Genomic DNA, 22,264 nt, shown 5'->3' with positions numbered 1-22,264 from the left:
GGTTCACCAGATGACGAGTCCACCGCTCTTAACCACTACACCGCCCTGTGAATTGCCATTTTAGGATTACTAATGTGCCTCATTAGCATTACAGCATAAATCACATGGAAATGGGTCAGAGGTGAGCCTTGGGTCTGGACCAGTTGAGGACCACTGCTTCAGAGCACTTATGGAAACTGCAAAGCTGCAGGGGAGTCTCAAAGGGCCAAGGGCGGACTTTGGTAATGTGGTGTCCTGAGCAAGGATGAAATCGCCTCCCCCACCAATATTTCTTATTTTCACAGTAATTCCTTTTTGGTACAGTTGCTTTTTAATGGATCCTCTCAGTATTTTCCAGGGTAAACATACCCAGCTCCTTCAAACATTTATCGTAAGGCTTAGTTTCCAGACCCTTGATCATCTTGGTTGCCCTCCTCTGCGACATCAAATGCACATGGTTAGTCTGGGGATCTGGAGGTCCTTTGCTCTAAGTTTTTACCCTATGCAAACCCCTTTCTGTAAGCTGAGTTGCACTCCAACTTCAACAGGAGTCACACAGTCTTCTCTTGCATAAGAATGCCAGGCTCTACTTGGCAGTGCACCCTTCTGTCAAGGCGAAGGTAGACTTAAGTCCTCATATGATACTTAAGAACATCAGAGGAGCTCAGCAAATGATTCTGAGAGGCCCACAAGAGGGGCACGTAGATGAGAGTTGTCTCCTGGTGTTGCCCCCAGCCCAGCAATTGGTATTCAATGGTAGACTTTTTCTGCTAGTGGAGGTCCCATAGAGCCATCTTGACTAATAGCCAGCAAAAGACGTCTCCTTCATGAATGCCTTGCCTAGCTTATCCCTCTTGCCCAGCTACTGTCTAGTCCTCCTTCCCCATTTCAAAAAGCAGCTGTAGCATTTCCGCACAACAAACTTCATCCAAGCTGCTTAATTCTACACACATTTGCTAGGTTCAACGGTGCTTGTTCCCAACTAAGCATGCCTTAGGGAACTCTGATGGATCAGTGCTGGAGCCCTCCATTGTAGCCAAAACATGAAAATTATCCTAATCTGCTTTTCTGAGTTTCTGAGTTCTGTTCTAATGAGATTAAAGAGGAAGAAAAGCACTGCAAATTTCCCCACCCAGTGGGAAATGCAGACCCCTCAAGGAAAGAGGACTGATCGCAGCAGATGGAGCTGTGGGCTAAATCTGAGGCGCAGCTTGCAGGTTTTAAAAAATGTACATCTGCTTGCTTGCAGAAGCTTAACAAGGAAGGGGAAGGTTCGAGAGTAATACTCTTAAAATTTATATCCCAAGCAGATACACACACACAAGTCACACCGGGAGTGGGCTATGTATCGGCAATTAAATCGTCGCTTAATATTTTGATTTTGACAGCTTAACCATCATCAAAATAGCTTAAGGCCTAGCAGGAATGTTGGAGCAGTTTGGGTTTGAAAATTAAGACAATTAGAGGAAAGGTTCACTCTTTCCTCCCCAGTTGAAATTGGGATGTAGAAGCTGTGAATCACAGTCATGTCATGCTGGGCAAGACAGTGATCCATATCATCAACAGGGGGGGGGAAAGGATTGTATCACTCTTCGGGGGAAATGGGAATTCTACACACACCACTTGGCAGGGCAATTTGTACAACCAATTTGCCAAGTAGTTGTGCATACAGTAGAGCACTGAAAAAAATGCTGCCTTGCATTTGTACAACCAATCTGAAGGTTGGCTCATCTATCTCAATAATGTCTGCATCGGGGTTCCCAGTGTGGTACTCTTTAGATGTTGTGAACAAACCCTGAATCAGGAAGTCCTTGACTGGTTCAAAACTTGTCTCTGCCATAAAGTTGTAGTTAGCCCTTGACAAACTGCTGGCTGTGTTCTCCTGTAACGTTGAGCTGTAACATAGTTTAGCCTTCCATGCATGAGCTTCATGTGCTTTCCCCTCCCATCTCCCTGAATTGCAGACTGGAAGGGCTCGTATCTGTTTTCAACTAACCACAGTTTCTTGTGTCCAAAGCTGGATAGCTTGTGGCTAGCATACTACCTATGGTTTACTGAAGCAAACCAACTTCCAGCTGTGTTTAATACAATACAAAGCAAATACTCTATTCCGAACTTAAAAATGGAAAGCGTAACGCTGGTGGTCAACAAAAGAGGTTTAAAGACTGTCTCAAGGCAAATCTATAAAAATGTAGTATATGTTGGTTTCTGCTCTCTTCACTGTGCAGCAGAGTGCTTGTCACAAGACAATGTTTACATTCCACAGTCAGAGTACTGTTGGGTTTTCCCACGGGAATGGGAAGCTGGATGTGACGTTACACTGGTTTCCTGTTTTTCACTGTTCTCTCGGTGTTTCTTCTGTCCGAGGAGAAGGACGGGTTGCTTCTCTGCTCCCGCAGAGGCAAGATGCATGATTGTAATTTCTCTACAATGAACTGTAAATAAAGCAACTTAAAGCATGTGGCACGTACTATTCATCATTCCGTTGTGCAAATGGACTCTGCTATATCAACATTTTGGTTCCGGGCCCAGAAAGACGTAAATCAAACTGAGGAATGCCGGCAGAGGTACAGAGGAACGGATCGGCGTTATCTGCTCTGCGCGTCAAGTTTGATTGATGAAGGTATGTGCTCATGCTCCCGGAGCAGCCTGCCAGCTCCTTGTTTATGCTTTATGGCTGGACTTTGAACTTTTAAAGCCGTTTTGCCGCGTAACAGGCAAAGGCTCCAAAAGGCACAAGCTCACAGGCTTGGATGGCTGGGAAAACGAAAGTACTTTTAAAAGTGCTTTTGGCTAAAGCTGCAGGACTGTGACGCAGCTCGTTTTAAGCAGCAGAAATGGCAAACGCAAAGCTGGTTGATGCTTTTGGGATTCCTAAGCTCAATAAGAATAACTACACAGAGTGGGTGCAGTATGCAGAGGCAATTCTGCGGAAAGAAGGTCTGTTTAATGTTATTACAGACAACCCCCCAGCTCCAGTTACAGCTGAATGGAATGCTAAGGATTCCAAAGCAAGGGGAACGCTTACGTTGATAGTATCCCCAGAAGAGCTCTGTCTGTTGCGTGGAAAGACCACTGCCAAAGAAATTTGGAAATCTTTAAGAGAAGCTCACTTGAGGACAGAAGCTGGTTCCTCAATGTACTACTATGCCAAGCTGCATGATATGGCTCTTGCTGAAGGTGGAGATGTGCGTAAACACCTGATGGAGATGCAGAATCTGAGACATGAGCTGCAACAGAGAGGACTCAACTTTCCAGAGGCTGTGTATTCCTTTATGATACTACATTCTTTGGGACCAAGTTGGGAGTCCGTTGCCACTCAGATTGCTGTTCAACCAACTGCTCAGCTCACAGTAGCCTATGTTACTGCCGTGATCCAGAATGAAGCAGATCGCCGGGGTGCTAGCTGCATGGATAAGGGGGAGTCTTCACAGACGTCATCCCAGAATGCAGTGGAACCACCAGAGGGCGCCAAAGCTTTGAAGGCAGTGAAATGCTACTCGTGTGGACGTCTAGGCCATATGCAGAGGGAATGCAAATATCCCAGGGCCAAGACAGAGCAGCGCAGTGGAAGTTCATCGCGTGGAAAAGGCCAAAGCAAAGGCAAAGGTCCGGTGTCCAGGACAACGCAGCACAAGGCAATGGTCTCACGCTTCACTCCAAAGGTTGCAAAGGTCCAGAAGACGTCTAGATCTTTCTTCGTTGTTGATTCAGCAGCTACACACCACATGTGCAACGATAAGAGACTGTTCGTGTCTTTTACACCGCAGGAAGGTGCGATTCACCAGGCGGATGACCACACGATCCCCAGTCAAGGCTACGGAACTGTTGTTCTTCACAGTTTGGACTTATCGATACAGGATGTACTTTATGTTCCGGATGCCACACACAATCTTCTAAGTGTGATGCAGCTGAATGAACGGAACATTGACGTTTCCTTCAAGAACAAGAAATGCACCATCACAAAGAAAGACGATTATGTTTTGCATGCTGAATGTGTTGATCGTTTGTTTGTTTTGTACTATGATGATGTTGTACAGGATGATACTTGTTGCATTGCAGGTTCTAACAAAAGTTTGCATGCAGAATGTATTCATGATTTTCATCGAAAATTTGGTCATTTGCATTTTGAGGCGGTTTCTAAAATGCCTACCTTGGTTGAAGGTATGACTATTAAACCCTGCAGGTACCACATGAAGTGCAAGGCATGCGCAGCAAACAAAGTGAAAATGGCTGCGAAAGGTAAGGTGTCTAGTAGGCAAGCTACAGAACCATACCAGATTGTTCATGCTGATTTAGTTGGTCCACTATCGCCCTCTTTGGGTGGCAATAGGTTCTTCATGGTTCTCATTGATGCATTTTCCAGGTATATTTACGTGTACAATCTCAAGCAGAAATCAGAGGCTTTTCCAAGGTTCAAGGAATTCTGTGCTTGGTTGGAAAATGTGCATGGTAAGAAGATAAAAATTCTTTTCACAGATCGCGGGGGAGAATTCACTTCTCAGCAGTTTGAAGCTTTTCTGACTGAGAAAGGAATTCAACACGATTTGTCCAGTCCTCGCTCGCCATGGCAGAATGGGCTTTGCGAAAGGGCAAATCAAACATTGCTTCAAGGGTTAAAAACCTTGCTGCATGATGCCAATCTTCCAGAGAGTTATTGGGCCGAATCTCTCTCGTGTTTTGTTTACAGTTACAATCGCAGGTTATCTTCAGCGATTGGTTGTACCCCCTATGAGAAGATGTTTGGCAAGAAACCATACATCAAACACATGAGAATTTTTGGTTCAGACATGTGGATTCATTCTCCACAAAACTCCAAATTAGGCAAACGTGGATTGCATGGTATCTTTCTAGGTTATCAGAAAGGTTCTTACAGAATAATGATGACTGACTCTAAGACAATTAAGCTCACAAGAAGTGTTGAGTACAATGCCAAGTGGGGGGAGAACGTGGGAATTTTTCAATGTTATCCTGATGACAGTGATGAGACTGAGGATAAGCAACAACAACCCACACCCACTGATGAAGGTTCTGATTCTGATTCTGAAACTGAATCGGATAATTCAGAGGATTTCAAGAGTGCGAAAGCCTCTATGCAACCCTCTGAAAGCTCTGATCAGGAATTGGAGGAACCATTGTTCACAATAGGTCAATTTTCTCCTAAGAAGGAAGAGGAAAGTGTTGAAGACCAAAGGCTGATTCGCAGGTCACAAAGAGCCACAAAAGGCAGACCTCCAAAGAGATTTGCTGATGAATTTGCTAAGACAGCAGTAGCAGCTGTTAAAAGCTCCAAGAAGGTATTTGAACCTTCAAGTTTCCAAGAAATCCAGGATTTGGATTCTAAGGAAGCTGAGCCATGGTTAAATGCCATGAAGGCTGAGCTTGATTCCTTAGAAAAGAACAAAACTTGGGAGCTAGTTCCAGTAGTTCCAGGAATGAAACTGCTTGGAAGCAAATGGGTCTTCAAAGCGAAGACTGATCAGAATGGCAAGATAGTCAGACACAAAGCCAGATTGGTAGCCAGAGGTTTTGCACAGGTACCAGGTGAAGACTATCACGAGACCTACTCACCCACGGTGAGATATGAGAGCATTAGGCTCATGCTCAAGCTAGCTGCAGAGGAGAATCTACACATTAGTCACCACGATGTAAATACAGCGTTTTTGTATGGATCTCTAGGTGAATCACTTTATATGCTTCCACCTGATGGCGTACAGGTAAAACAGGGATTTGTTTGTGCTCTGAAAAAGTCCCTTTATGGTCTCAAACAAAGTGCACGGTGTTGGCACACAAAACTCACTGAAGCATTGTTTTCTCTAGGTTTTAAGCAAGGGAAAGCTGATCCATGTGTGTTTGTCAAAGAGGAGGGGCAAAAGAAACTGTACTGTTTGTTTTATGTTGATGATATTTTATTCTTTTGGAAAGATGTCACAATGTACAATAATACCCTAGCTCAACTGAAAGAGCACTTTGACATGAAAGATCTTGGTGAGGTAAACAATTACCTATCTCTGGAAATAGAGAAAGATCAAAGTGGTAACATTCTAGTACACCAGTCACGGAAAATTGCTGATGTGTTAAGCAAACTAAACCTGATGGATGCTAACCCTGTAGACACACCGATGACAACAGGTTATCAGGTAGAAGACACTGAAGAAGCATTTTCTGACACTACACTGTACAGAAGTGTGCTAGGCAAGCTAAACTTCATTGCCAGATGTTCAAGACCTGACATTGCTGTTAGCTGTAATTTGCTAAGCAGACAAGTTAACAATCCTACTGTTAAGGATTGGAAAGCTCTGAAACGCATAGCACGCTACTTGAAAGGCACTATGCATTACAGACTGAGATTTAACAATCAGAAGTCTGGTGGTCTTGAGATTTTTGCAGATGCAAGTTTTGGAAGTGACACTACAGACAGGAAAAGTACGTCTGGAGTTTGCTACATGTACAATCAGGGTCTATTTGATTGGTCATGCAAGAAGCAAACAACAATTAGCTTAAGTACTTGTGAAGCTGAACTGAATGCACTGTCTTATTCACTTAAGGATTGTGAATGGTTGTTACAATTGTGCAAAGACATGAAAATTCCTGTCAAATGTCCAATCCAGGTTTACCAGGACAACAAAGCATGTTTGGCTTTGCTGAATTCGGAAGGTTGTAAGCAAAGCACGAAGCACTTGCAGTTGAAGGTGCAACATGCTAGGGAACATATTCAGAAGGGACTCGTAACGGTGTCCTATATGCCAGGTAATGAAATTCCTGCTGATGTATTGTCCAAGATTGTATCAAGGGATCAACACTGTACCTATGTACAGAAGTTGGGTTTGTACTGATATTGTACGAACACGCTGCCCAGTGATGTTCACGGAAAGGGGGAGGATGTTGGTTTCTGCTCTCTTCACTGTGCAGCAGAGTGCTTGTCACAAGACAATGTTTACATTCCACAGTCAGAGTACTGTTGGGTTTTCCCACGGGAATGGGAAGCTGGATGTGACGTTACACTGGTTTCCTGTTTTTCACTGTTCTCTCGGTGTTTCTTCTGTCCGAGGAGAAGGACGGGTTGCTTCTCTGCTCCCGCAGAGGCAAGATGCATGATTGTAATTTCTCTACAATGAACTGTAAATAAAGCAACTTAAAGCATGTGGCACGTACTATTCATCATTCCGTTGTGCAAATGGACTCTGCTATATCAACAGTATAAGCACCAACAACTGGGAAACACTGGCCTGCGAGTGCTCCGGTTGGAGAACAGCTTTTACCAAAGGTGTCATGGGCTTTGAAGACACTCGAACCCTGGACACAAGGGAGAAACGTGCTAAGAGGAAGGCACGCTTGGCAAATCCACACCGTAATCAACTCCCGCCCAGAAACCAATATCCCCACTGTGGAAGAACATGTGGATCCAGAATTGGCCTCCACAGTCACTTACGGACTCACTGTTAAGACCGTGTTTATGGAAGACAATCTTACTTGGCTATGAGTGATTGCCAAAGAAGACTTTAATGATCTTCAGCAGAGCCTCTGCTTAGGTGCTCAGATTGCTGAGCAAACAGAAAAGGGTAGCTCTTCACATTTGATAAATTCAATTCCAATTATATTGGGCAAACTTTTTCTACTGGTATTTTTCAACAGACTTTGAAAACTTGTCTTCATTTTGCTGCCTGTCATGTTCCATTTATTTATTGATTATTTAAGCAACGATGGTGCAGTTATTTGAACTGTTTATATTATGTTTAGCTTTATGCCAGGCTGGTTGTTGTTTTCCCCAGCCTGCTTTTTCCTGTGAATTTGGGGTGTATAAAAAGTTTTAGTTTTTTGTTTTGCATTGTTTTAACGATTGTTTACTTTTGATATTTTTATGCCACTTTCTGAAGGGTTTTCTCTTGAAAAGCAGCTTATTGACTAATCAAATATATAATGACCCTGCCTTGCACCAATAAACCTTGGTAAACACTAGAAACTATGATTATTCGACAGTGGGTGTGAAAACTTCTGACTGCCTGTCCATGCTAGAGGAGAAGAGGGGAAAGCAAGGAACATTCCATTGCCTCTCAGTTTCAGGCATCTCCAAGCTATACCCTGTGGTGAATAACTTACTTCACATGTAGATGGTCCCAGACTCAATCTGAGGTGTCCCGAATTAAAAGGATTTCAGATAGCAGAGCCAGAAACGGTTGTGAGGCATCGGAGCAGAGCTTACTCTAAGTTTCACATCCTCCAGCTTACTGCCCAAGCAGCTGGCCTAACCTTCCCCCCACCCAAAAAAAATACACCCCTCCCCAGAATTTCTTTTAACTGAGAAAAGGAAGAAAACAGGAGGGGAAGGGGGAGGAAATGACAGAAAAGAAGAAGAGGGAAATGGAAATAGGAATCACAATAAAGAAAGAAAGGTGGCAAAGAAGGAAAGGAAATGAGAAAGCAATCATAAAAGAAATGGGGGAGGTCTTTGCAAAGAATTTCAGAGTAAAAATGTAATACAGTTATACCATGGTTGTCAAATGGAATCCATTCCATTCCATTCGACTTCCAAAAACATTTGACAACCAAGGCATGACTTCCAATTGGCTGCAGGAGCTTCCTGCACTCAACATTGGATATTTGGCTTCCAAAGAACATTCGCAAACTGAAACGGTGTTCAGGGGCAAAATGTGTGAGTCACAAGGTGTTCGGGATCCAAGGTACGACTGTACAGTGGAATCTCATTTGTCGAATGTTTTGAAAATCAAACGTTTTCGCTTTTGAACGCTGACAACCCAGAAGTGAATGCTTCCGTTTTTGAACGCCCCCTCAGAAGTCGAATGGCTTCTGAGGCATGTTTCTCCATTTTTTCAATGGATTTTGCCGACTGGCAATTGCACCTTGATTGTTGAATGTTTTGGAAGTCAAACGTCTTCTGGAACAGATTGCATTTGACAACCAAGGTTCCACTGCATACTATTTGTATCAATCTGAAGAGGGTAACCCTAGGCCTCAAGAGTGTGGGGTGTGTGGAATTCGCCCCTCTAGGTTTCTGTCTGGCCTTTGGAATTCCCCCTAGGCCATACCCCTGCTTTCCAAGCCACCCCTCTTATTGATCACACTTGGCACCTTCTTTGGTAGAAATGTTTCCTGGTACTGCGGTGATGCCTCCTGCTTGTCTGAACAGTTTCAAGTGAGTACCTCTGAATTTTGTGTGGCTGGACTACAGCCTGCTGTGCAAAGGTAAAAATCCTTTCCATTACTCCGCCCACTTTTCCCTCTGTCTCTCCACCCACTTCTTGCCCCTCCCACAACTGGCACGTTCCCCCCTCCCCATCTTTGGTCCTTGGGCTGAACAAGGTCACGTTAATAAAGTTAGTTAGACTGAAAGGAAACTATTTGTCTTCATATTTTATTTAAGTTAGCAAGCGAACTCCCTATTAAACTTCATATTGCCTAACTTCACCAAAAAAACCCACCTACAATTAAATTTCCATCGCACCTAATCTTCCTGGCTGCATACCGGAGCCAATTAAATCCCACTTTGGAGAGCCGTTGATCTTCAGTCTGTACAGTGCTGGGCTAGTGGGAGCAATGAACTGACTCCGGGTAAAGCAGAGACGTCTGTTCCTCTGCAAGATGGGGATAACAATGACTTACTGTCATTATGCGGATCCCTGAAATAATGCGTGTGAAGAGAGCATTTTCAAAAGTAGTACATTATTTTTATCATCTGTAGCACCCACACATCTGGCAGGAGACTCTGTTCAAGATTGTAAACAGAATTACAGTTGGGTGACTCCATTTCCAAGTTTCACTGTCAGGGGTCATCCACGCTTATGCTTGCCCTGTGCCTAGAAAACAGGGATCCGGGCAGTTTTTCATTTGTCGCACTGCTTTCCCCAGGAAAACTCCCTCTTTACTGCTGAATTGGAACAAACACCTATCCACAGAAACCCCAGTTGATGTTTGCTCCTTTCAGCTGTAGAGATCAGGTTTTCCTGGGAGAAAGCAGTGGGCAGGTGGAAGTCTAGGTGAACCTTTCGTTTCCAACTCTTTATATTAGCTTCTACCAATTCTAGCCTTACTCTGAGCAAACCCACTGAAAGTTATAGGTCTGTTTAATTTAGGTTCATTAATTTCAGCAAGTCTACCCTTAGTAGAAATTGACTGAATATGATCCATCTTCTTCAGCACTTTGAGCTGCCTGACAGATGTGAACATTTAAGAGGAGTTAGATACCACTTATATCTTTCCCATGAAATGGACTCATTTTTTTGCCACATCTCAAACCAACTTTCCTGAAAGTGCCTAATAGGACAATGGCACAAACTCAAGCGTGTCTTATGAGGGAACATCCACAGAAGCAGAGAAATTATTGCCCACTTCAATTCCTCATGCTGGTACTGACCCTCTCCCAAACTCTGAGGTCAATCCAGTTCCACCTCGGATTTGTTTGGATGTTTTCTTGGAGCCTTCCCTTCATCCCTCCTGGCTCCTTGGGCTGGCTTTTGAGGACTCCATGCCTTGCAACAAATCCACAATGCTTTGCTTTTCATTCCTGATGGCAAGTTGGAGCGGTGTGCACCCAGCATTGTCCTCCAGCTCCAGCAGTGCCCCAGCATCCAGCAAAGTCTTTACGATGGCCACATTGTCTTTGAGCACCGCAAGGTGTGTGGGCGTCCAACCCACCTTGTTCCTGATGTTGACATCTGCCTTGTGCTCAAGGAGGTTGAGGATGCTGAGAAAAGCCCCCCGCTGTACTGACAGGTGGAGTGGAGTCCAGCCCAAATTCTCAGCTGCATTGGGGTCCGCTCCGCTTCTTAGCAACTCGGAAATTGCAGCCGCCTCACTGTAACGTGCTGCCAAGTGAAGGGGAGTCCAGTCTAGGCTTCCTCTGGCATTCACTTTACCATGGTTGTCCACCAGGAGGTGGATGATGTCCACGTAGCCTTCGATGGAAGCCAGGTGCAAAGGCGTCCATCCTTTGTCTGTCCTCAGGTCCACAATGGCTCCATATTTTATCAGCTTCTCACAGATAAGGTATTTCCCTTTTGCTACAGCCATATGCAGAGCACTGTAGTGATTCTGGTCCAGGCTGTTGACTTCAACGCCGTTCTTCAGAAGGTACTGGACCACCCTGAATTTGCCTTTCTCCACAGCGAGGTGAAGAGGGGTCCGGAGGTTTCTCTGCTTCCTTTCCAGGTCTGCGCCTTGGCTGGCCAGCATTTTAACGAGCTTGATGTGCCCATAACAAGCTGCCAGGTGCAAGGCAGTCCGTCCCTCATTCTCCTGAGCATTGGGATCAGCCTGGCGTGAGAGGAGAACCCGCACCACGTTCTCAAAGTTGTTCTGAGAGGCCAAGTGAAGGGGCGTCCACCCATCAAGTTCTCGGGTATCGACGTTGGCCTTGTGATCGAGTAGGAGACGTGCAATCCTGTCGTCTCCGTTCTGAGCCACAAAATGGAGAGGTGACCAGTTGTCCTCATCAGCCATGTTGACATCTGCACCATGTTGGATAAGGAGCAAGATGGTCTCCAGAGACCTCTTTTGGACAGCCAGGATGAGGGGTGTGTAGCCACAGGCTATCCTCTTGTTGACATCAGCTCCCTGCCTCAACAGGAATTTCACCTTCTCCAGGTTTCCTGAAGAAACCATGAGGTGAAGGGTGTCTTCGTGGCTCTTGCTAACTTCTTCTGACATTACCAGAGCTTCCAAGCTTTCAACCTCATTCTGAGGGAAACAGTGGGATTGATCCTTCTCATTCTCAGCTGAAACAAAATTAAAAGGGGCTGAGAACATAACCAATGAGAACTGGTGATATCAGGTGCTTTGGTTCTGCTGAAATGTGGCCCAATGCCGTCTATGAAGTAGACTGCTGTGGCCAAGCTATTTATTAATTTTAATCATTTATATCCCACCTTTCCTCCAAGGAGCTTAAAATTTCATGGATGGTTCTTGCTCTCCCCATTTTATCCTCACAACAACCCAGTGAGATAGTCTGAAAATATGGTGACTGGCCCAAGTTCACCCAAGTTTGAGTTTCATGGGAAAGTGGGGATTTGAATCCTGGTCTCCCAGGTTCAACAGTCTAATTAATTAATGTACCACACTGGCTCTGATATACGGCATGATCTTTCTCTGTCATATATGGTGCTAATTTTGCATTCTAGGATCTATAAATATTTGCTTGTGCCATTCTCTGCATTCTCAAGCAGACAGAGCTCTCCTACTGGATTGGTCAGCAATAAGAAGTCCTCCCCTTGGTCATTTTCATTAGAAACACAGCTGCCCCCACAGTCTGTGAAGTCGTCCAAACTGTGCATTGTGACTCACATCTCCAGTACAACTGATGGTAATGTTTACTTTCATATCTGACACCAAGCTTATTTCTTTTTCCCACCAGAGTTATACTGCAGGTTGCAACAAGAAGCAATGCATTCTGCTGCTCAGTTTGAGCTTACCCCCTGTCACCACTTCTATCCCCTTTCCATATGGGTCACTAGTCTGAACTTTCACCCCTGAATAGGTTTGTGAACTGTGGTTTTCTGCCTGACCCCAAATTGATGCTGGAATTACACACAAACACCCATCAATTAGGACTTGATTTACTCAAGTCCCAACTGGTTCTTATATCATTGCTTCATTGCATTTCAATAGGTTTCCAGCTACTTACATTCTAGTTACTAACAGGTCATTGAGATACTTTCCTTAACTGATCCAATTAATTCCTGTTTGTAAGCCTAACTTCCAACCTCTATTCAGACTGAGAACTCTCAAAATGATTTGGAAGTTGCTGCTAGCCACCACACCTCTCAAGACCCGGAACAGGGCAGTGGGGAATGATGGGAAAAGGCTGTCTCAAGATTCAGTGCAATGCACTAAGGTCAGATTCCCTTATCCCACTTGGAACAGAACATGTTGAGCAGTAGGAATTTGCAGAACTCCAAACTGTGTTTCAGATCCTACAAAAGCAGATACTCACCACTGTTGTGTGCTTCCTGAAAGGGACCGGATCCATTTGTACCCTTTCTCTTTGTATTGAAGACATGGAAAAGAGCATGGAGACAGTTAGCAATGTAATAACATGAGCCATGTGCTATTCTGTCATGATATCTCTTTTAAAAGGACTCTTTACTGGATTGTGCTGTGTTTTATATTCATTTTCACTTTGTGTACTACACACTTGTTACACAAAGGCATTCATTTCTTTGTTGACCTTGTATGGCCTTTTTGAAAATAAAGAAAAATCTATCTATATCTATCTAGGAATCGTTTCTACTGGAATATGCAGAGCCCATCAGAACAGCAAGTCCCACAACTGACCTTGAGATGTTTTGCATCATTTCAGATCCTACTTCTGTACCCTTCTTAAGATGCAACACATGGAGAATTCCCTTCCTATTTAGGGCAAATGTTCTGCCTAAAATGACCAAGGTAGCAGGACAGCTTTCCCCTTACCTGTTCTCTTCTAGAGAAAGGAGGCTTCACCGACATCTTCCTGGAGAAGCGCTCATTCTCCAGGTCCACCACGGGGCATTGGGTTAGGGACAATAGCATGTCTGTCTCCACCACCACATCTAAGGAAGTGGAAAAGATTGGGAATGAGCTCGTTTCAAGGACTTGCACTTCTATTTCCCATGCAGCTTAAGAATGCTGAAATGCCAGTTAGTTGTGGAGACCAGATCCTACATGTTCTGGGGAGGCTGTGGTCCATGTTCCAGAGATATAGTAGATGGGGCCTTCTCTGTGGCAGCAGCACTTATAGGATGTCACTCATGGCAGAAAACCTGCTTTTCATGCAGAAAGTCTCAGGTTCAAGCTCTGGCATCAAGAGGTAAAGGATCTCAGGTAGGACGTAATGGGAAAGACGCTTGCCTGGGACCCTGAGGAGGAGCTGCCTCTCAGACTGGGCATCATCTGACTAGATCAGGGATGAGGAGCATGTAGCCCTTTGTATATTGTTGGACTCAACTCTTAGCAGCCCCAGAAGCCAGCAAAGCCAATGACTGGGGATGATGAAAGTTGAAGTCCAGCAACATCTGGAGGTCCACAGGTTCCCCATCCCTGATCTAAGAAGTAGCATTCTCTACTGCAAGAGGCATTCCATCCTGCAACCATAGAACACCTCTTCTCACTTCAAGGATTGGAATCCCTGTGGTCCTCTAGATAGTTTTGGACTCCAATTCCCAGCAGCCCCAACAGCCAGCATGACAAGTGGCAAGGAATGATGGGAGTTGTAGTAGCCCAGTATCATCTGATCGATCCCCACAGGTTGCCTATCCTTGGGCTGTATGGATCAAAGGTCTGCGATCTCTGGATGAGGTCAAAAGCCCAGCTGGGATCCCATATGTGGAATAGCTCTCAGGAGGAATCCTTTCAGCTACCAGACCTGTGAAGCTTGGTCTCCTCTGGGGCTCTTGGTCCCAACATCTCTTCATCAAGTCAACCATCTGCTGGCATTCCGCTGGCCAGTCATCACGGATGGGCTCCATGGAGGGGCGCTGGCCTGTTGCCACGGTGACAATGACAGCCATTGTCTTGACCCCTGTTGAAAACGAAAAAGGACCACCTTCTGTCACATATTTTTCCTCCGTGGGAAAACTGTGGATGTATGTTAGGAGAAATGAGCACTAAATTGCTGACAGGTTTTGTGAGGACTTTAAAAATAAATAAAAAAATCACCAGCTGATGTTACATTGTGACACACTAGATTTAATACTGGCAAAAATGAGAAACCGAGAGAAACCCAAACGGGCAGATAAGTCCATCTCTTGTGGTGAGTGGCAAAAAGGGCCTCCTCTCTGGTGGTAGTCCACTTCAGAAACATCCTCTCCAGAAAGATCAAGTTGAATCCCTCAGCTTGAGCCAGTCAAGATACCCCCTGCCCTCCCACCAGGACATCTGAACCGGCTTTACAGAGTGGTGCTTAAGCTGGGTTGATTCAAAAGGATTTTATCCCACTATTTATAAGTGTTAACTTCATTTTACATCTGCTTCTTTGCTGCGGTTTTCTTCCTGCTGTTTTTATGGCTTTCATTTTAATTTCCCTTTGTGCAAATTCTCTTTATTTGGTTGTTACTCACTTTGGGAGTTTGCTTTTCCCAAGCTGAAAAGGAGGCTTTAAATCCGGGGTTGGGGGCGGGTGGGTGGGTTGGAACAGATAGTTAGTTGTTTTTAATTTTTGTTAATGTATAGAAAGACTGCCTTTTTAGGCATAGCTCACATGGGGCGGCTTCCCTGTCATAAAAGCACAATAGATTTTGAAAGAAGCAGCTTGATGGTTTATATGGAAGCAGCGCAAATGTTATTTTAAAAACATAGACTGCTTAAAAGAAATAAACCAAGAGCAATATAAATTTCAGCAGATATAAAAAAAAGCCAGGCATTTACTAGATGTTGTGGAAAGTTGTTTGTTCTCTATGCATTTCAACAGCTCTTAAGATATAATCAAATTTTGGGTTCCTGAGATCAAAGAGCAGGTTTTCACCTATGCTTGGATAAAATTAGATGCCATTTTGAATCAAGATGGCAGGCTGAAGCTTTCTAAACTGCACTGATTTTTTTTTGGGGGGGAGGGTGGTTCTTAGAATTATTGAGCAACATTGGGGCCTTTCCCACTTGCTCTAAATAAATAAAAATAAAGGCATTTCCTCCATTAACAACACATTCACCATTCACTCATAGGGTTATGAAGAAGTGAACTCTGGATATGTAACTGTTCTTGCATGGGTGAGAAACCTGTGGCCATCATGATGCTGTTGGGACTCCAGCTCCCATCATCCTTGACCGTTGTCCATCATGGCTAGACAATAACATATGGAAGTAGTCACAGGTTTACCATCCCTGTCCTAGAAGGAGTTATTGGAAGCCTGTACTGAAATTTCTGTTCCAATCCCTCACCTGCATTCCACAAACGAGAACCCTGGGAGAATAGGTGATTTCCATCTCCTCACCCCATCAGAATTACCTGAATATGGCTTCTTCTGGGTAAGAATCTCCCAGATGACAATCCCAAAGCTTGAAAAAGAATGAAAGAAATGAAGATGAAACAAATGCAAACAAAAACACAAAGCATTATTAGGAGGAAATAGTTACACATGGAGCTTAAACAAAACAGGGATTTCAAAGCTATGAAATATGGTCATGTGGAGCAACAGGGTGGGCCCAAATATAGTTTGCAGCCTGAAAAAAAGACAAAATGGCTCCTTCCCCCTTTCCATGTATGGAAACCAACCAAACTGCAGTTGGATGTTGTTACTTTAACACAGGTAATGAGTATACTCAATGGTATACCTGAACTTTTCCTGCTCCAAGTGCCTCAGCATCTGTTACCTTAAGCATCCTCCTCATTCTGCCTAATGATTGGGTTGGGGGCAGACTGCAAGCTGAGAAGTGGCAAGCAAGACTCAACAGTGTCAGAAGGTAAGTCAACTCCACCAGAGAATGGATAGCCAGCAACTCAAAGGGACAGCAGGTTGGTCCTCACCTGTAGACATCAAATTTAGTTCCTGGTGGACTGGAGCTCTGCAGAAGTATCTCAGGAGGGATATAGCTCAAACTACCCCTCTGGGCTGACCTCTCAATATATTCCATTAGGCTTGATTCCTCCATCCACTTGCAGAGTCCAAAATCTGAAATCTGAAGTCAAGGTGAAATAAAAGTACATTTTTCACTTCCATGCCTACCACTGATGTAACTTCATTTGTCTCCTTATTTCTGGGCATGGGCTCCTTTTTGTATTTGTGTGAGAGTTTGTTGGTGTGGGTGGATGTTACATAAAATTTACTTTAATTATAACTGGAGCCAAAAACCACAAATTCACAGATGTTTTAATTTTTCAACATCCTCTGGCCAGAACAAGAGGCAGATAAATAAGCAGGGCTGCAGTGAGTAAGAGGAGGAGTAGGTCCTGGGGGCTCTTGTCATTGGACTGCGTTCCAGGATCTGGGCCCTCAGTAGGTGCCCAATCACGCCAACCGTTGGCATCAGCCCTGATCTTTCCCATCCTTGAAACTTGTAACTGGATATGTTAGAGACAGAACCTGGGACTTTCTACAAGCAAAGCTGCATCATACATGCAGGACTGAGCTATCACACACAAACACACACACACACACACACACACACACACACACTAATCCTGCTCCCCAGGGACACAGGTGGCACTGTGGTCTAAACCACTGAGCGTCTTGGGCTTGCCGATCAAAAGGTTGGCAGTTCGAATCCCTGCAATAGGGTGAGCTCCCATTGCTTTGTCCCAGCTGCTGCCAACCTAGCAGTTCAAAAGCACGCCAGTGCAAGTAGATAAATAGGTACCACAGCGGCAGGAAAGTAAGTGGCATTTCTGTGCACTGTGGCACTTGTCATTGTGTACCGTTGCGCCAGAAGCAGTTTAGTCATGCTGGCCATGCTGTGGACAATTGCCGGCTCTCTCGGCCTGAAGCCTTTGACTGGACTTAACCATCCAGCGGTTTTTTTACCTTTTACCTTTACATGAATCCTGCTCCCCAGTTTGACCTCACCTTCACATGCATGTTGGCATCCAGTAGGATGTTTCCTGGCTTTAGGTCCAGGTGAAGCAAAGGAGGCTTCAGACTGTGCAAGAAGTTCACAGCCAAGCTCGTCTCATGGATGATCCGGAACTTGAGTTGCCAAGACATTTGGTGGGTGGGGAGAATCTTCTCCAGGGACCCATTGGCCATATATTCCATCACAATCCCCAAAGGGCTGTAACAGATACCATAGATGGACACAATGTGCTGGAACTTGATTTTCTCTATCTTGGCTGCCTCTTCAACGAGATGCTTTGTGCTGGTTCTACAGGGGGGTAATGTGGAACATTACTGCTAAGTTTTGGTCTCAAAACAGTGAAAGACACAAATAAGAACACAAGGCGAGCCTGCTGGGTCAGATCCATGTTGTCAAGCTCTGTTGTTTCAGTTTTACAACAGCACAACGCATTAGTGTACTTTAACTTCAGTGGTAGATGCAGGTCAGTGCAAAAGATTGGCTGAGATGGTACCAAGTGATGAAGCTTAGACAGTATGGTGATGGCGCCACGGTGAGCATTTCAATGAATGATTTGTGTAGTCTGGATTAGAAACTGAGGAGGAATCCAGTTTAAATAGATGCATACATTAAATTTTGTGCCTTTGCCTTCATTGGATCACCTTTGGCATCAAATGCCTACTTATGTCCAAGCCACTCACGAGTGGAACATTTTTCTTCTTCTCTCATAATGTTAGGACTTGGAGACATCCAATGAAACTGAACACTGGAAGGCTCAGGACAGACAAAAGAAAGGACTCCGGCACACAGTTAGAAATCGCTCCCACAAGAGGTGGTGATGGGGAGAATAGGGTGTTGGATGAGATGGGCCATTGGCCATTGGCCTGATTCAGCAAGCTCTTCTTGTGTCAGGATTTGATTTTTTTTAAAAAAAAATCCTAATTATATACAAAACTATTCACACAAAAGTCATATATTATACATACATATGCATATATATATATAAATACACACACACACACACACACACAATTTGTATAGATAGATAGATAGATAGATAGATAGATAGATAGATAGAGATAGATAGATAGATAGATAGATAGATAGATAGATAGATAGATAGATAGTCAGGTCCCTTGCTATACTACAGTTTTGCAGCATTATTTTATAATTTTATACAGTTATATGCATTGTTGCATGTACAGTGGTGCCCCGCAAGACGAATGCCTCGCAAGACGAAAAACTCGCTAGACGAAAGGGTTTTGCGGTTTTTGAGCTGCTTCGCAAGACGAATTTCCCTATGGGCTTGCTTCGCAAGACGAAAACGTCTTGCGTTTTTTGCAAGTTTGTTTCCTTTTTCTTAACACTGTTAATACAGTTGCGACTTGACTTCAAGGAGCAACTCATAGAACGCGGTGTGGTAGCCTTTTTTGGTGATTTTTGAATCTTTTCCAAAACTTTTCCGACACCGTGCTTCGCAAGACGAAAAATTCACTAGACGAAAAAACTCGCGGAAAGAATTAATTTTGTCTTGTGAGGCACCACTGTATATGCTTATGCACTGGTAACCTGGAAACCTGGAGCAAAATAGTATATGTAAAAAACGAGTATATGAGAATTGTTCATATTTTTAGAAGAACCAATAAAAAAATAACTGGCATCTCATCTAGCTCAATGAGTGAGATGGAAATGATTGAAATTCTATAGATAAGATAAACCAGAAAAGTAAAGCTTTTGGTTGACAATTTTGGTCCAAGCGCTCTCATGACAATCTTGCAATACTAAGGGTAGTAGACCAGTGGGGTTTAAATTTAGGCGAAGCCAATAATTAAATGTCCTGCGCCAAATCTGTAATTCAACAGAGGGGAGGTTAACCTCTAAGCACAATGAAGTTTTTGGAATTCAGGATGGAACCAAAAAAAAAAAAAAACGCCTTAGGAACTTTGAACAGCTTCTGTAGTTCCAAGGTGAGTGCCTCTCCAAATCTGAGACCCATATATAACTGTGCTAGGGGTTTAGCTTTAAACACTTCAAGAGCTGAGGGTATGTGATTGCCACCTTTGGTATGGAAAAGGCACATCAGAATTTTGGCACTTTGGGAGGCTTTTTGCTTTGCATGCATATGATGGGCTCCCATGACCCTGTTGACTGGAAAATAAGGCCGAGGTATCTAAAGACCAATAAAAAAATAACTGGCATCATGGAAATGACTGAAATTCTGTGCAGATAAACCCAACATTGAAATTCTGGGGAAACTCCATTCCCAGTTTGGAATTACACATGCAATCAATGTCCAGCCCTTCTTGAGGGTAGCATCAGGATGACTTAGAAGCGTGTGAACAGCGCATCGCAGCTTAGTCATCATAACAGAGAGAACACCTGGACTGCACTAAGAACCTGACCAATATGCATTGTGTTCACCACATCAATAGCAGTGGTACTCCTTCAAGCAAGTTCACTACCTGCTTGCCCATGGGCTTGCAAGCCCCTCTGTGACATCAGAGAGCCTTGAGGCAGTCTGAGGCAGTACTGCACCTCTGCTGTGCTTGGTTCAGCTGCATTTCATTTCCTTCTGACCTCAGTGCTTATAGTTCCTCCAATCATACAGTGGTACCTCAGGTTAAGTACTTAATTCGTTCCGGAGGGCCGTACTTAACCTGAAACTGTTCTTAACCTAAAGCACCACTTTAGCTGATGGGTGCTGCCGCCGCGCCACCGGAGCACGATTTCTGTTCTCATGCTGAAGCAAAGTTCTTAACCTGAAGCACTATTTCTGGGTTAGCGGAGTCTGTAACCTGAAGCGTATGTAACCCGAGGTACCACTGTATATACATGGCTGCAACTCAGGGCTCAACCACACTTCCGCTTGTTCTGTGATTTCAAAGCATGGGCTCTGGTTTCCTGCTGCTTTCCTTGGGAAAACCCACTGTTTGCTTCTGAATCAGAAAAATCCACAGAAAACAAGGCTGACGTTTGTTCCAATTCATCAGCAAATAGTGGGTTTTCCCAAGGAAAGCAGCAGAGAAAAAAAACAACCTCTTGGACCACCTAGAAGTCACAGACCAAATGGAAGTATGGTGAGCCCTCAAAAGAGGCACCCCCAAACTCGGCCCTCCAGATGTTTTGTGACTACAGTTCCCATCATCCCTGACCACTGGTCCTGTTAGCTAATAATAATAATAATAATAATAATAATAATAATAATATATTTATATCCCGCCCTCCCCAGCCAAAGCCGGGCTCAGAGCGACTAACAACAATAAAGTAACACAGCATTCTAAAATCAATTCACTTTAAAATCAATTCAAAATTAAATTAAATTAATGGCAACCATTGGGCTAGAGTTCTGTGAGGAGTACCAAAGGAGGGGGTCAGACTGTGCCTTGGCCAAAGGCCCTGCAGGCCCTGCAGAAAGATGTCAAGTCCCACAGGGCCCTAGTCTCTTGTGACAGAGCGTTCCACCAGATCGGATCCACAGCCGAAAAAGCCCTGGTTCTGGTTGAGGTCAGCCTAATCTCTCTGTGGCCCGGGACCTCCAAGGTGTTTTTGTTTGAAGACCGTAAGGTCCTCCATGGGACATACCAGGAGAGGCAGTCCTGTATGATGGGAGTTGTAGTCCCAAAACATCTGGAGGGACAAGTTTGGGGATGCCTGCCTCAGAATAACACTCCATGCACTTGTTGGAGTGGACCATTGTTCACAAAACCTGTGTCATTAATTTTTTTAGCCTTTAAGGTTTGTTTTCCTATAGGACAGAGTTTCCCAAACTTGGGTCTCCAGCTGTTTTTGGACTACAACTCCTATCATCCCTAGCCAGAAGAACCAGTGGTCAGGGATGATGGGAATTGTAGTCCAAAAGCCATTGGAGAACCAAGTATGCGAAACCCTGCTATAGAGTATACCATGGATCAAGAGGGGAGAAAGGAGAGGGCAGGAAATCTCTGGCTAAAGTACGACTGAATAATGGTTTCAAAAGTGCAAAGGGTCACAAAGAGTGAGGGGTGTTCAAATGCCTTTTAAAGTCATGCGCTTCATGACTGGTCCCCCCCCCAAAAAAAAAATGAAGAAAAGAAATCTTAATTATAAGGATTACAGGGAAACTTTGGGGTAAATTTAGCAGTGAATGACAGAGCCCATCTACATAATGGATATTTTAAAGACAGTTGGTTGGTTTGGAAGTTCCATACCAGAACAGGCAACCATTGCAGTATCTAGTCTTGTTTTGCCTGGGTGCAATGCAACAGTTTTTTTCTATTGCTTCTCAGCTGGCTTCACATTCTGCTGAATAACTTGCCTGACCAGTTGGTGCAGCTCAACTCACCCTAAAGGCTGCCAAGAGAATTAGCTTCAGGCACTTGACAAGGTGGGCCTGAAGCAAACCAGACCAGTCTCAACTCGCCTCCCACTGAATGCTGTTTTTGTTGCTTTGGCCAAGGTGTGAGCTAAGCACATCCAAAGAGCCTTTCAAACAGAAATCTGCCAAGGGAACCCTCTCCAAAGAAAGCACCTAGCACAGCCAAGCAGATTACCTGTCAGGTCTGGAATCCTGGGGAAGGTGAGAGGAGCACTTCACTGCAAAGGTGGTTCTCCATCGCTTGTGCCTCACTCGGAAGACCTCGCCAAAAACCCCACTGGCCACCTTGAGCCAATCGTCCTCAAAATCTTCCTTGGTGAACATGGTTAAGCTGCCCGAATGCCGGTCCATTTCCAGAAGAAGAAGCCAGGAGGACCCTTCCTCTGGAGAGCTGCCTCCGCCTCTTGTTCCTCTGCATCTGATGAGACAAGGAAAGCCCAGGGAGGACTGACTTCCTGG

General features: G+C 44.4%; 1 protein-coding gene across 1 annotated transcript; it reads right to left on the bottom strand.

Annotated features, from left to right (window-relative positions):
* Positions 1 to 9,348: 9,348 nt before the first annotated feature.
* ANKK1 (ankyrin repeat and kinase domain containing 1) lies at positions 9,349 to 22,264 on the bottom strand. Its single transcript, XM_082200964.1, has 8 exons — positions 21,981 to 22,264; positions 17,466 to 17,760; positions 16,430 to 16,581; positions 15,911 to 15,960; positions 14,333 to 14,488; positions 13,402 to 13,520; positions 12,926 to 12,974; positions 9,349 to 11,711 (listed from the first exon to the last, which is right to left on the bottom strand). Exons 1-8 carry the CDS (start codon positions 22,154 to 22,156, stop codon positions 10,423 to 10,425), a joined length of 2,286 nt encoding a protein of 761 aa, XP_082057090.1. The 5' UTR covers positions 22,157 to 22,264; the 3' UTR covers positions 9,349 to 10,422.

The sequence above is a fragment of the Podarcis vaucheri genome (assembly GCF_965113315.1).
Source record: "Podarcis vaucheri genome assembly, chromosome: 15".
Lineage (NCBI taxonomy): Eukaryota > Metazoa > Chordata > Lepidosauria > Squamata > Lacertidae > Podarcis > Podarcis vaucheri.
This window is presented reverse-complemented; position numbering and strand designations above follow the sequence as displayed.